The sequence below is a fragment of the Gopherus evgoodei genome, chromosome 1, assembly GCF_007399415.2.
Source record: "Gopherus evgoodei ecotype Sinaloan lineage chromosome 1, rGopEvg1_v1.p, whole genome shotgun sequence".
Lineage (NCBI taxonomy): Eukaryota > Metazoa > Chordata > Testudines > Testudinidae > Gopherus > Gopherus evgoodei.
The window spans coordinates 1657055-1671431 of record NC_044322.1 but is presented as its reverse complement, the minus strand read 5'-3'; the positions used below and the strand labels follow the sequence as shown (position 1 = coordinate 1671431).

Sequence of the window (14377 nt, the reverse complement as noted above, 5' to 3'; positions counted from 1 at the left end):
GTGTCTGCTCCCCTCTAAGAAGTTGGTTACAAAGATTCCTCTCAAGACCTGGCTCACAGGTTGAGTGCCTGGGTGCACAGATGCTGACTCAGCCATTCTGTCCTGAGAATCCTCTCCAACTGACTAGTGAGGAAACATTCCTGTACCCGCACTGTTCCTTCCCCAGTTTCCTCCTCTGGGCCCCCTTCTAAGACACATTTCTCCGTGCTCCCTAGAGCGGGCTCTGTGTCTGGTTCAGCTGCAGCTTGCTGGCAACTAACAACCTGGACATTTGTCTCCCTGGCAGGCGTCACACCCCTGTCCCTTCCTGATGTGGTCTTGCCTCCAGCTGCAGTGCAGGGGTTGGTCTCACCCCACCCTCCGTGCAAGCATGTGGCTTCCCCCTGCTGCAGGAGAATCAAGGAGACTCTTTCCCATTCTCTCAGCAGTTCCTGAGACCTTTCAATTTCCTTTGGAGGTCCCAGCATAAAACTGTCTCCTGCTGCAGGCAAATAGTTTAATCTGAGCTACATGGAAAAAATCATTACCAACGAGCAGGTCGACTAGGAGGTGTTCTATTACTCCCACAGTCACAATACTTTCCAAACCTTCCCACACCGCATGACTTTTAACTAGTGGTACGAGGAATCTGCTTTCGCCCACCCCCACAATCTCTGCCATTTGGCCACATAACATCCTGGCCTTTGGGACCACACTCTGCTTAACCAGAGGAATCTGGGCCCCTGTATCTCTCTGCCCCAAGCATTCCCTGCCATCAATTTGGACATCCTTAACAAGCTCCATATCTGGCTCTGCAGGGGCTAACCCCACAAAACCAATCTGATAGGGTTTCAATTGCTTGGGGGGTTTCTGAGAGAGGACAGGAGAAATAACATGAGCCATTGGTTGCCTGCTTCCTCCTAGCACAGGGCATTTATTCCTCAGGAGGTCAGTGGCTTTACACCGATAGCACCTTTTGGGCTCTTCTGCTTTTACAGAAGATTTGGGATGAGGGTTAGAGGAATGGTTCTGGGGAGGTGAGTACTCAGCATCCCAGCCACCCTCCTTCTTGCTGTGGATAAAATGTGATCGCCCCTTTCTACCAGCTTCAAATCCTTCTCTCTTTCTGTGGCCTCTCCTCAGCATACTCCACAGCCTGTTCGAAGGCATCATCTAAAAAAGCCATCTCATCCACAGTCTTTACATCTTTGTCCTATAGACACTGCTTCATTTCGGCCTTACATATGCTCTAGAAATATTTTTGAGCAACAAGATCAAGCAGTCCTTCAAAACATGCCACCTCTTTACCCCATTCCCATTTTCCCAACAAATTTTTCATCTTGTTTCCATATTCCCCATTAATCATCCCTCTTAAGATTCCTAAATTTAATTCTATACGTTTTGGAGGTAATCTGAAAACTTCATAAAACTGTATTTAAAGCCTCTTGAATAGGCATTCCATTGAATACATTTCAAGCTTTACCAGTTAATTTCACAATCAGGATAGGAACTCTCTTATCATCAGGGATTTCATATATTACACAAAGCCTTTCAAATGTTCTCAGATATTCAGCAATATCGCCCTGTTCACTGTACGCAGGATAGAAGTGTTCCCGTTTGTGGATTTTTGAAGTGATGGGAGTCGATGGCACATCTGTGGCTGTGTGCAGGTGTATCAGTAATAAAGCTCAGATGTTCCAGCACAGCAAGAGAAGGTGCAAAGATCCTTCACACTCATTTTTGTTACCAGCGCTACACACAGGGGGCCAAGTGAGGACAACGTCATGACCAAGATCACCTTCTGGACAGCAGTGCTAAGCTCGTGTAGGGGATGGTGTATGGCTCCCTGTGAGTCAGAGATGGCGTTCCCATCCCAGCATACACAAAGTCCCTACAAACATGCTGTCTATGTTACTCAGAAAACCTCTCCGGCATCCTCTGCTTCCTAATCCCTCAGCAGCCCCCTCCTGCTCAGCCTAGAAGCTTTCCCCTCGGACCAAGAGAAGCACCCGGTCACGAATCTGTTTGGTTTTCACACCGTATACAATGGGGTTCATCATGGGAGGAAAGAGGAGGTAGAAATTGGCCATCAGGATGCGTACATGTGGGGCGACTTGGTGGCCGAACCTGTGTATTGTTGAGGAGAGGACCACTGGTGTGTAGACCACTAAGATGGCACAAAGGTGGGAGCCACAGGTTCCCAAAGCCTTGAGCTGCTCTTCCTTGGATGCCAGGCTTAAGACGGCCCTTAGGATCTTGACATATGATAGGGAGATGAACATTAGATCCAGCCCCACGATGAAGAGAGCTACAACGATCCCATAGATGTTATTGAACTTGGTGTTGGCACAGGCCAGATTGACCACGGCCATGTGCTCACAGTAACAATGGGAGATGACGTGGGACCGGCAGTAGGGCAACCTCCTGAGGAGGAAGGGCAGGGGGACCATTAGCAGAACTGCCCGCGTCAAAGCTGCCAGCCCAATCTTTGCTATCACTGAATTGGTCAGGATGGTGGCATACCTGAGGGGATTGCAGATGGCCACATACCTGTCGAAGGCCATGGCCAGCAACAGAGCAGACTGCATGATGGAGAAGGAGTGAAGGAAAAACATCTGCACCAGGCAGGCGTTAAAGCTGATCCCCCTGGAATTAAACCAGAAGATGCTCAGTATTTTCGGCATGGTGGTTGTGGATAAAACCAGATCGATCACCGCCAGCATGATAAGGAAGTAGAACATGGGCTTGTGTAGGGAGGGCTCTGTCTTGATAACATACAAGAGGGTGCAGTTTCCTAGAAGGGCCACAATGAACACTGAGCAGAAGGGGATGGAGATCCAGAGGTGCAGAGCTTCCAGCCCTGGGATGCCCGTCAGGAAGAACACTGAAGGATCAATGCCTGTGCTGTTGAAACCTGACAGGTTATCTTGTTGTGGCATCTTTTGCGAGGCTCACATCAATGTCTTTCCTTTCAATAAAACATAACACATGGAATGAAGAGAACCTGTAAATTAAATACATACGATGGGGCCAGTCTCAGCTCTGGAAGAAGTGTACTGATTTTTTGTTGAGTTCATCAGTCATGTTGCAATAACACTAATCATACAAACCCTTAAATTTTTCTGTTCAAAATCATTTAGAGTTTTTAGAACGTCATTACACGTCCCGAGTAATGAAACCCACTTGGTTACAAGTATCCTACCTGCTGTGCATTCTGCCGTGAAGTACCTAGTATATCTGGCTGCAGAGCACTTGCTTTCAGCCTAGGAATGCCTGGCATGTTAAGCTGCATGTAGCAAGATGTACTTGGCACATTCAGCAGCACATTCTGGGTATTCAGCCTGGATGCATGTAGTACATTGAGGAACATTACCACCAGCTTCAGAGCCGGAGCCTCAGCATCTTCACAGTTATTCTTAGCGTGGTACCCTGAGAAACACAAGCCTGCTTCTGCCGACCCGAGCTGTGAGACTACTTGCTGCTCACTGCGTAGACATCCCCAAAGAGCCTATGAGGCTGATCCTGCTCCCATTGAAGTCAGGAGGAGAACTCTCCACTGACTTTCGGGATAACTGAGCTGTTCTTTTTTGGTGACAAATCTGAGGGACTGTCCCCAGGTGTCAGAAGAAGAGATTTTGGAACAAACTAATAAATTAAACAGTAATAAGTCACCAGGACCAGATGGGATTCACCCAAGAGTTCTGAAGGAGCTAAAATATCAAATTGCAGAACTACTAACTGTGGTATGTGACCTATCACTTAAATCACCCCCTATACCAGATGACTGGCAGATAGCAAATAAGATGTCAATTTTTAGAGAAGGCTCCAGAGGTGATCCTGGGAATTACAGCCCAGTGAACCTAACTTCGGAACCAGGCAAATAGGTTGAAATGATAGTAAAGAACAGAATTACCAGAAATATAGATGAACAAGACTTGATGGGGAAGAGTTAGCCTGGCTTTTGCAAAGGGAAATCATCCCTCACCAATCTAGGAGAATTCTTTGAGGAGGTCAACAAACATGTGGACAAGGGTAATCCAGTGACTATAGTGTATTTGGACTTTCAGAAATCCTTTGACAAGGTCCCTCACCAAAGGCTCTTAAGAAAAGTCACAAACAGACTTTGGAGAGAAGAACGTTTATGATATAAAAAGTCCAAATGAGCAGAAATGCAGAGATTATTTTCACAAAGGAAAAAAATATTGCAAGCTGCTACAGCCCATATTGATCGAAGGTTGTTAAAAAATTATTAATTATTTCATTAACTGAGAAAAAATGGTGATCAAATAATTATGGCGTCATAGATTTTAAGGCAAGAAGAGACCGTTCTGATCACCTGCTCTGACCTCCTGAATAAAAAAGGGCACAGAATTTCATCAGGTGAGTTCTGCATCTAGCCCATAATGTCTCTTGGAGTAAGACTGTGTCGCTGAGAAAGGCGTCAAGTCTTGATTTAAAGACTTCAAGTGATGTCGACCAACCGCACCCCTAGCTTTTGTTCCAAATGTTAGTTCACCTTCCTCTTTAAATGTGCACTTTGTTTCTAGCCTAAATTTGTCCTATCTCAGGTCCCAGCCATTGGATCTAATTCTGTCTTTGTCTGCTAGATTAAAGAACCTTGTACAGTCAGAAATCTCTTCCCATCTATAGACTTGGAGACTGTGATCAAGTCACTTCTTAACCTTCTCTCGGATACATTAAATAGCCTGAACTTCTTCAGTCTCTGGGTATAGGCCACATTCTCCAGCTCTGAAATCATTCATGTTGCTCTTTTCTGAACCCTTTTCAATCTGTCAACAACCTTTTTTAAGTGAGGACACCGGACCTGGAAACTCTGTCCAGAGATGCTCTCTCCAAGCTGTACACCTCTCTATTTTCACTCCATACTCCCCTGCTTATACATTCTAGAAGGGCATTTGTTCTCTCCATCACCACACTGCACTGGGATCTCATGTACAGCCTGTTTTACATCATCATTCCCAGTTCTTTTTTGAGTCAGTGCTTTCTAAAACATTGCCCCCCATCCTGTAAGTGTGATCTGTGGTTATGATTCCTTGATATGGGACCTCACATTTAGTTGTAATCATTTGTACATTGTTCAAGGGAGCCCAGGTTAGCAAGCAATCAAAATCGTTTTATAGGACTGCCCTGTCCTAATCATTATCTGTCTCTCTGCAAAAACATATGTCCCCCAGACAGAAATTGCCCATGATAACAGGGACACACAATAAAGAGTCTCTCACAATGCAATTGTACAAAGGGAGAGAACTATGGCTCTGTATGTGTAACCCGAACATCCCTGATTTTTTGAAAACTCTGTAGTTTCTTTGCATAGTTTTTTTGTTTTTTGATGGAATTAAATAGTTCTCTTCTAAATGACCATTAAAAACCTCCTATTTAGAAAGATCTTGATTAGCTTTAATATAAACTGCCCCATCTCACCTGAATCCTGGCTGCGTCTTCTTACCTCTCAGCACATGCTGAAGTCACACATAAACTGCAGGACTCTGCACTCAGCGGGGATCAGCTGGGTGAGAGAATTTATATCTTTTAATGACACCCTGCTGACTTCATTCCCCATGTGGGAGTTGAGAAACTTGGGTCACTATAAAGGTAGGTTTGGTGGGGGCTATGACTCGAGCTGTTCAGCGGGGCCTGGTGTAAGGGCAAAAATAATATGAGATTTGAGCTGTGTCCTATTTCCAGAAATGAAGAGTAAAATGCAGAGTCGTCAAATACTTTGTATTTTATATTAGAGGGAAAATCAGCAAGAAAAAATCCAAAGAAAAGTCTCCAAGAGGAAGCAGGAGAGAAAAGACTCAGAAAATATTTAAACAAGCCACGTAACTGAACCCTTCTAGTATCTCTGTGCATCAGAGTGTTTGAAATCTAAGTTCTCTTGCTTCCAGGCTCTCTGCCTAGGATTCATATAAACGCTACTGTCTAGTCTCTCATCTCCAGGGCTATACTCCACGTGAGCACTTTTACTTGCTTGCTTTACGAAATGAAGATTTAAACTAGTTCAATAAACTCTTTAGGAAATCTCTGGCTTTAAGCAGTGATTGAATGCCAATCTAACGTGTGTGGCTAAGATGACACCTCTCTCAATAAAAAATGTCTATGATCTCCCCATCTGTTTACACAGATCTCAGAATGTAGTTTTGTGGCTTCTACTTAGCTTCTAAACGTGTGTACTAGTTTTTTTCTATTATGTGCAAAAGACAGCTATAAATGTAAATTCAGGTGATTTCTGCCTGACATAGAGTATTTGAAAGAAATCGCTAAATCATTCCAGTATTACAGCAGTGTGACTGACAGTAGATTTGGCCCAAAGCTTTCCATTTGCTTTAAAAATCTCCTACTTAGAAAGATCCTGATTAGCTTTAATATAAACTACCCCAGCTCACCTGAACCCTGGCTGTGTCTTCTTCCCTCTCAGCACATGCTGAAGTCACACACAAACTGCAGGACTCTGCACTCAGCGGGGATCAGCTGGGGGAGAGAATTTATATCTTTAAATGACACCCTGCTGACTTCATTCCCCATGTGGGAGTTGAGACAGTTGGGTCACCAGAAAGATACGTTTGGTGGGGGCTGTGACTCGAGCTGTTTGGGGGGCCTGGTGTAAGGGCAAAAATAATGAGATCTGAGCTGTGTCCTATTTCCAGAAATAGAGAGTAAAATGTGGTGTCATCAAATAATTTGTATTTTATATTAGAGGGAAAAACCAAGAAGAAAAAAATCCAAAGAAAAAAGTCTCCAAGAGGAAGCAGGAGAGAAAAGATTCAGAAAATATTTAAACAAGCCACCTAACTGAACCCTTCTAGTATCTCTGTGCATCAGAGTGTGTGAAATGTAAGTTCGCTTGCTTCCAGGCTCTCTGTCTAGGATTCATATAAATGCTACTATCTAGTCTCTCATCTCCAGGGCACTTTTACTTGCTTACTTTATGAAATGAAGATTTAAGCTAGTTCAATAAACTCTTTAGGAAATCTCTGGCTTTAAGCAGAGACTGAATGCCAATCTAACGTGTGTGGCTAAGATGACACCTCTCTCACTATAAAATGTCTATGATCTCCCCATCTGTTTACACAGATCTCGGAATGTAGTTTTGCGGCTTCTACTTTGCTTCTGAACGTGTGTACTAATTTTTTTCTATTATGTGCAAAAGACAGCTATAAATGTAAATTCAGGTGATTTCTGCCTGACATAAAGTATTTGAAAGAAATTGCTAAATCAGCAGTCCCCAAACTTTTGAGAGTCAAGCCCTCCCACTTATCCCTGTCCCCGGCCTCACGCCCGCGCCCCCCCAGAGCTGGTCTGGGAACGGGGCTGTGGTTTGGGGGTGGGAGAACAAGATGAACAGGGGTGTATGGAGGCTGGGGCTGCAGCTGGGGATGTATTTGGGGCTGGGATTGGGACCATGGCCAGGGGACAAGGCTGGGGGTGGGAGCAGAGCTGCAGCTGGGCTATGATGGGGGCCAGCAGCTGGCATGTGGCCAGGTGCAGCTCCACAGCCTGCCTCACCACTGGGCCGGGAATTGAGCCACAGCCAGAGGCCAAGGCTGGTGGCTGGAACAGGGGCAGGAATGGAGCTGCCACCAGGCCTTGGTGAGAGCCAGCAGCTGGGACCTCAGCTGGGTGTGAAGCCCTGCCGAGACAAGGGATGGGGCCAGGCACGGAGCCAGGGGCTAGGGACATGGCTGGGGTGGAACTGAAGAAGAGCTGGGGGTGGTAATAGTTCTAGTGGTGCTACCTCCTCATCCCCTGTGGGGGCTGGCCCCGTGCTATGCCCTCCCGGATGTTCCTCCCTACAGCCCTGCCCCACAGTTTGGGGATCTCTGCTCTAAATGCAAATGTGGGTATTAGAAACTGTGGGTTATAAATGAACAAACCAATTGATCAGACGGCAAATATGAGAAAAGTGTTTGTACAAGAAGAACCACGTGTGACTCAAAATAGTGTGGGAATCACCTCCTTGAATTGATACCAAAACAGTTATGATGAGCTGCCCTCCCAGGCTTTGCTTCTCTATGCTCTAAACTATATTTACCTGGGATAAAATCACTTTTCACACAACAGCTTAAAAACACCCCCTTGTGCCCACTAAACACTGACACCAACTTAACTCTAGAAGGCAGTGTCTGGTGGTACACGGTTGAATTATGTATAAGATGGAGTCTTCTCTTTTGAACACAAAATAAGGGATTTCAGACCCGATGAGGGTTTTTTATGGAACTCGGCAATGTCAGAACAACAAAATGCTGCTCTGAATTGTTCTGAGGGCCCTTGAGTGGATTGGAGACAATGTTCTGAGAGGCTCTCGGCTAATTTAGTGCATTCCCCACATTCCCTCTTCTCTGGATTTCTGAATTTCAGAGCACGTTCTTCAGACCCTAAGGAAATCACTGGGCCTCAGTCAAGGTGTGTAACCTGAGCTTTGTATTTCACCACGTCCAGGCACAATCCTGTATCCCTGAATATACCTGAGAATTCATATGTGACTGCCAATTCAGTGAGGTCTGGTTTTCCTGGTTCTACTGTTGTTCTGATTTTTATTGGCTGGCAAAGCAAATCACCTGAAACAAAGAGGTCAGTGCTGACCTGGATGATCCCCTGCAGAAATGGCCTCTTTTTCCTCCAGATCACCTATCCACAGTGTGCTCACCGCAGCCTTCCCATGATATCCCCCCTCATCTGCCCAGCAGTCTCCGTATGTATTCAGTTTATGTGTTTATTTCTGTTTTGTAGCTCTCCTCTTAGGATTGCAGGCCCCCCATGAGATAAAACTGGGAACATTTCTGTAGGCAAAGCCACTCTTCATGGGCTGAACTGCCTGTATTCCACCACTTCCCCAGCTGGCCCATTAAGAGCCATAGGAGCAGTGACCATCAGGTCACATTTGCTTCATCTGCTCCCATATCTCCTATCGCTCAGGCTAAAGGACGGGTTTTGCTGCATGGTCGGCAGGTTAACAAATGCAGGCCGAGGTGGATCAAGGAGGGATGTGTATACCAAAGTGACCACCTTTCACAGCAGGGACTCTGCTGGCAGCAACCTCCAGCTTATAGGATAGTCCAATTCAAGCATCTCCAATCATCTGTCTTCTAGGTTCTTCCACCACTAGGGTATCTTAGTGCCAGTGACTGTGGCAGCATCTCCCAGGGAAAGAGGCCACCTCTAAGTGTACATCTACACACCGAGCAATAGCCCCATGGCAGCAAGTCTCAGAGCCCAGGTCCACAGACTCAGGCTTGCGCGGTTCACAATATTGTGCTAAATATAGCAGTGTGGACATTGTGGTTCAGGCACTGAAGCCTAGGGACAGTGGTGGGCCTTAGAGTCTAAGCTCTAGCCCGAGCATGAGCACCATGAGTCTGAGTCGGTCGCCCTAGGCGCAGAGACGTGCAGCTGTGGGCTGTGTAGACATAACCTCAGATAACCAAATACCAAACCAGCTGGAGTTTTCCAGATAACAAGCAGCACCGTGAACTCCACTCAGAGAATTGTTGGCTGCCAGGGCCGATTCTGGAGCACTGGTGTGGTGCGTTCTCTGAGTGATGCTCTGCTTACTAGGTGAGTGGGTGTCATAGTGTGGGTACAGGTCCCAGAACGGTGTAAAAGAGCAGACTCCAGCCATGGGCATTGCATTTATCTAAATCCATCTGACAGAGCTCAGGGGTTCTGAAACGCGGGGAAGGGGCTTTGCCCTCCCACTTTTTACTGGCTGTAAGGGCGAGTGATGGGGAGGAGGGGGAGGGGACTTAAGAGAAAAGGTTGTTGTCACAGTGCCTCCGTGGGTCACAACTGCAAATACCAAATTCAGGACAAATTGCTGAGAAATAGGGTAGATACACCTCAAAACTGGTAATTATTTTACCATAAGATATACCAAACCAGTAAAAAAAATAAACTTCTCTTTCACCACATGGGCTAACAAGAAGTCAGATAATGCAGCCTCCTTTGGCATGCCAGTTCTGGAGTCAACACCCAGACACTAGACATACTGATGAGTGGTTATTTAAAACCAGTTCCATCAAATGAAAGGGGTCCTCTGATCCCAAACAACCAGCCACATTCCCAGGTCAATACACAAATCAGATCTTATCCAATAACACTGCTCTACAGCCAAAATGCTTCTAAAATAAATGTAGTCCAACTTTACTAATTCTGGGTCACTGAGAATGAAAATGATGCTTAAAATTGTTGATTGGCTCTAGTTTTCAAGATATGCTGTTGGGTCAGTATATACGACCCTTGACTTGGGAATGGCGGAGGATAAGTGAGTTATAAAGGGAAGGGATCTCAATTTAAACCAGAAATGACTAAAATACATCTTTGACTGGATTTATGAATACATCTATGACTGGGTTTGGACAGTACTTGCTTTTTAGGCAAAACAATGAATGATGCAATCTGAAGCTGGTATTGCGTCATACATGATATGAATTGCATCATGTTATTCCTAGAAGTCATGGACGATGCAATCATAACGAAGCTTACATCACTCTGCTGAACAAATTGCCCTATATCAGCTCTAGAAATCATACAGTGTCATGCTCTCTTATTTGTCAATGGTTGATTTTGCAAAGGGACACATTTCTGTTTAGCCAAAGTGAGCAGAGATGCCTCGTACTTGTGTGAACAGTGCAGATAACTTCTGCTATGTTTGTGGTGAAGTGACTTTTGCATCACAAAAGCGCAGTCTAACCACTATGGTTAAGAAAGCCTATCACTTTTCTTTTGGCTGCAGAATTGGAGATCAGGACAAGAGGTGGGCCCCACACATATGCTGCAACACTTGTGCAACAAATCTTCGCCAGTGGTTGAAGAGGAAAAGGAAATCTATGCCTTTTGCAGTGCCAATGATTTGGAGAGAGCCAACAGATCATACCAGCAATTGTTACTTCTGCATGGTGCCTCCAGTTGGGAAAGGTGTGTCAAAGAAGAAAAAATGGACTGTGCATTATACAAACATTCCGTCAGCTATAGGCCCAGTACCCCACGGAGAAGGACTGCCGGTTCCTGATGCACCAGAATCATTCTCACTTGAGTCAGACGAGGAAAAGGAAGGGGATGAAACTTCTGGTCCTGAACCATCAATGTCACAGGACCCACATTTTCTCCCATCCTCCTCCTCTGAACCACACCTCATAACACAAGGTGAACTAAATGACCTTGTCAGGGATTTGGAACTACCCAAGAGTAAGGCAGAGCTGTTGGGCTCCAGACTACAGCAGTGGAATCTCCTGGCAGGCTATCAGGGCAAATGGAGCCCATCAATGCTTGCAGACTATTGCTGGACAGTGACAAGAGATGCTCCATTTAATGTATACAAGAGACAAGCCAAGAAGCGCCGAATAGACACCGAATAGGACTAAACTATGTACGTAATAGTTTTTTGCCTTTTGTTTCATAATAAATTGTATTTATATAGCCCTTTTGCTGATTTTTAAAGTGTTCCATAAACAGGACAGGTGAAATATTATCATGTAAAGCAACCATAAACACATGAGAAGACCTAGGTTTACAATTTATGCTTAAAACTCTACTATCTACACAATATACATAGACGTAAAATGTAAAAACTTAAATATCTTAGAAACAGTAGCCAATTAGTTGTTTTAATTGTCATATTTGAATTCAGCACATCAAAATACATAATAAATATCACATTTTATCTCTGAAGCAGATGACTTCTCAAAAATTGTAGACCAGTGTAATCACACTGATGCCAATCCTTTAGTATCTAAAATCTAAAGGTTTATTTATAAAGAAAGAAAGAAAGGTGAGAGTTAAAACTGGCTAAAGCAATCAAATACATACAATAATTGCAAAGTTCTTGGTTCAGGCTTGTAGCAGTGACGGAATAAACTGCTTGCTTGTTAAGTCTCTGGTTGCTTCCAAGTCACTGGAAGGACCTCAGTCCATTGGTTAGATGCTCCCATTAGTACAAGTTCATCATAATCCAGAGGTTTGAGCAGGAAAGAGGCAAAATGGAGAGATATTTCCAGGGCCTTTTATAGCTTCTGCCCATTGAAGGAAAATCTATTCTTCTCATTCTGGAAAATTACAGGAAACAGGATGGTGTTTGGGGTCAAATGAGCAAGTGACATGTCATACATGCTTTGCTTAGTCATAGCAGACCCCATCACAGGAAGTGTCGATAGGCATTTCCCATGGTCCACTGTGAGTTAAATGTTCCTTGCTTGACTAGTCCTTGTAATATGTGCAGGCTAAATACCTTGTGGGTGCTACCCAAAACCACACACATTAGAAATACAGGTATAGTGCCAATATTCATAACTTCAGGTAAAAAATGATACATGCATACAGATAGCATAATCATGTTCAGCAAACCAGACCTTTTCCATAAACACCTGACTTGACACACTTTGTATAAGATTTGTTGCAATTATATAACAGTGGGAAAAACAATGCTTGACATGGTCATGTTTTTATCAGATAATGTCACAGAGGTGCAGGAGCAGGGCCTTGGGGAAGGGAGGTGAGTGGGTGGCGGCAGCTAGGGAAAAAGAGGTAGCAGGAGGGCAGGGCATTGGGGAGGAGGGGTGGTATGAGGGCTGGGCCTTGGAGAGAAGGGGCAGAGCAGGGGCTGGGCCTCAGGAGAGTAGGGAGGTGCAGAAGCAGGGCCTCAGGGAAAGGGTGGTACGAGGGCAGGGCCTTGGGGAGAAGGAGTGGTGTTGGGGTGGGGCCTCGGGGAGAAGGGGCGGGGCAGGGGCAGGGCCTTGGGGGAAAGGTGGTGTGAGGGCAGGGCCTTGGGGGAAGGAGTGATGTGTGAGCGGGGCCTCGGAGGAAGGGCCGTATGAGGGCAGGGCCTCGGGCAGAAGGGGTGGCATGAGGGTGGGGCCTCGGGGAGAAGGGGTGGGGCAGAGGCGGGGCCTCTGGGGGAAGAGGCGGTGTGCAGGGCTGGGGCCACGGTTCAAATGCCGGTGGCCCATCCGCTGTTACAGAGCTTCCGCCACTGCTGACAGAGGTAGCAAGGTCCCACATCTGAAAGGAAAGGTCACATGTCCAAAAGGAAAGGTCACATCCAGATATATGTTGGGAAAATAACACCGCGAGGCACAGACTATCCGATAAGCTCCTGGACTGCATTGCAGACAACTTTTTATTTCAGAAGGTTGAGAAAGCTACTAGGGGGGAAGCTGTTCTAGACTTGATTTTAACAAATAGGGAGGAACTTGTTGAGAATTTGAAAGTAGAAGGAAGCTTGGGTGAAAGTGATCATGAAATCATAGAGTTTGCAATTCTAAGGAAGGGTAGAAGGGAGTACAGCAAAATAGAGACAATGGATTTCAGGAAGGCGGATTTTGATAAGCTCAGAGAGCTGATAGGTAAGATCCCATGGGAATCAAGACTGAGGGGAAAAACAACTGAGGAGAGTTGGCAGTTTTTCAAAGGGACACTATTAAGGGCCCAAAAGCAAGCTATTCCGTGCTTAGGAAAGATAGAAAATGTGGCAAAAGACCACCTTGGCTTAACCACGAGATCTTGCATGACCTACAAAATAAAAAGGAGTCATATAAAAGATGGAAACTAGGTCAGATCACAAAGGATGAATATAGGCAAACAACACAGGAATGCAGGGGCAAGATTAGAAAGGCAAAGGCACAAAATGAGCTCAAACTAGCTATGGGAATAAAGGGAAACAAGAAGACTTTTTATCAATACATTAGAAGCAAGAGGAAGACCAAGGACAGGATAAGCCCACTGCTCAGTGAGGAGGGGGGTAACAGTAACGGGAGACTTGGAAATGGCAGAGATGCTTAATGACTTCTTTGTTTCGGTCTTCACTGAGAAGTCTGAAGGAATGTCTAGTATAGTGAATGCTTACGGGAAGAAGGTAGGTTTAGAAGAGAAAATAAGGAAAGAGCAAGTAAAAAATCACTTAGAAAAGTTAGATGCCTGCAAGTAACCAGGGCCTGATGAAATCCATCCTAGAATACTCAAGGAGTTAATAGAGCAGGTATCTGAGCCTCTACCTATTATCTTTGGGAAATCATGGGAGACGGGGGAGATTCCAGAAGACTGGAAAAGGGCAAATATAGTGCCCATCTATAAAAAGGGAAATAAAAACAACCCAGGAAACTACAGACCAGTTAGTTTAACTTCTGTGCCAGGGAAGATAATGGAGCAGGTAATTAAAGAAATCATCTGCAAACACTTGGAAGGTGGTAAGTTGATAGGGAATAGCCAGCATGGATTTGTAAAGAACAAATCGTGTCAAACCAATCTGATAGCGTTCTTTGATAGGATAACGAGTCTTGTGGATAAAGGAGAAGCAGTGGATGTGGTATACCTAGACTTTAGTAAGACATTTGATACGGTCTCGCATGATATCCTTATCGATAAACTAGGCAAATTTAGAGGGGGC

At 45.1% G+C, this 14377-nt stretch overlaps 1 protein-coding gene across 1 annotated transcript; it reads right to left on the bottom strand.

Moving 5' to 3' along the window:
* Positions 1-1955: 1955 nt before the first annotated feature.
* On the bottom strand, positions 1956-2918 carry LOC115645610 (olfactory receptor 52K1-like). The gene has a single exon (XM_030550515.1). The coding sequence runs from the start codon at positions 2916-2918 to the stop codon at positions 1956-1958; it is 963 nt and encodes a 320-aa protein (XP_030406375.1).
* Between the last annotated feature and the right edge of the window lie 11459 nt (positions 2919-14377).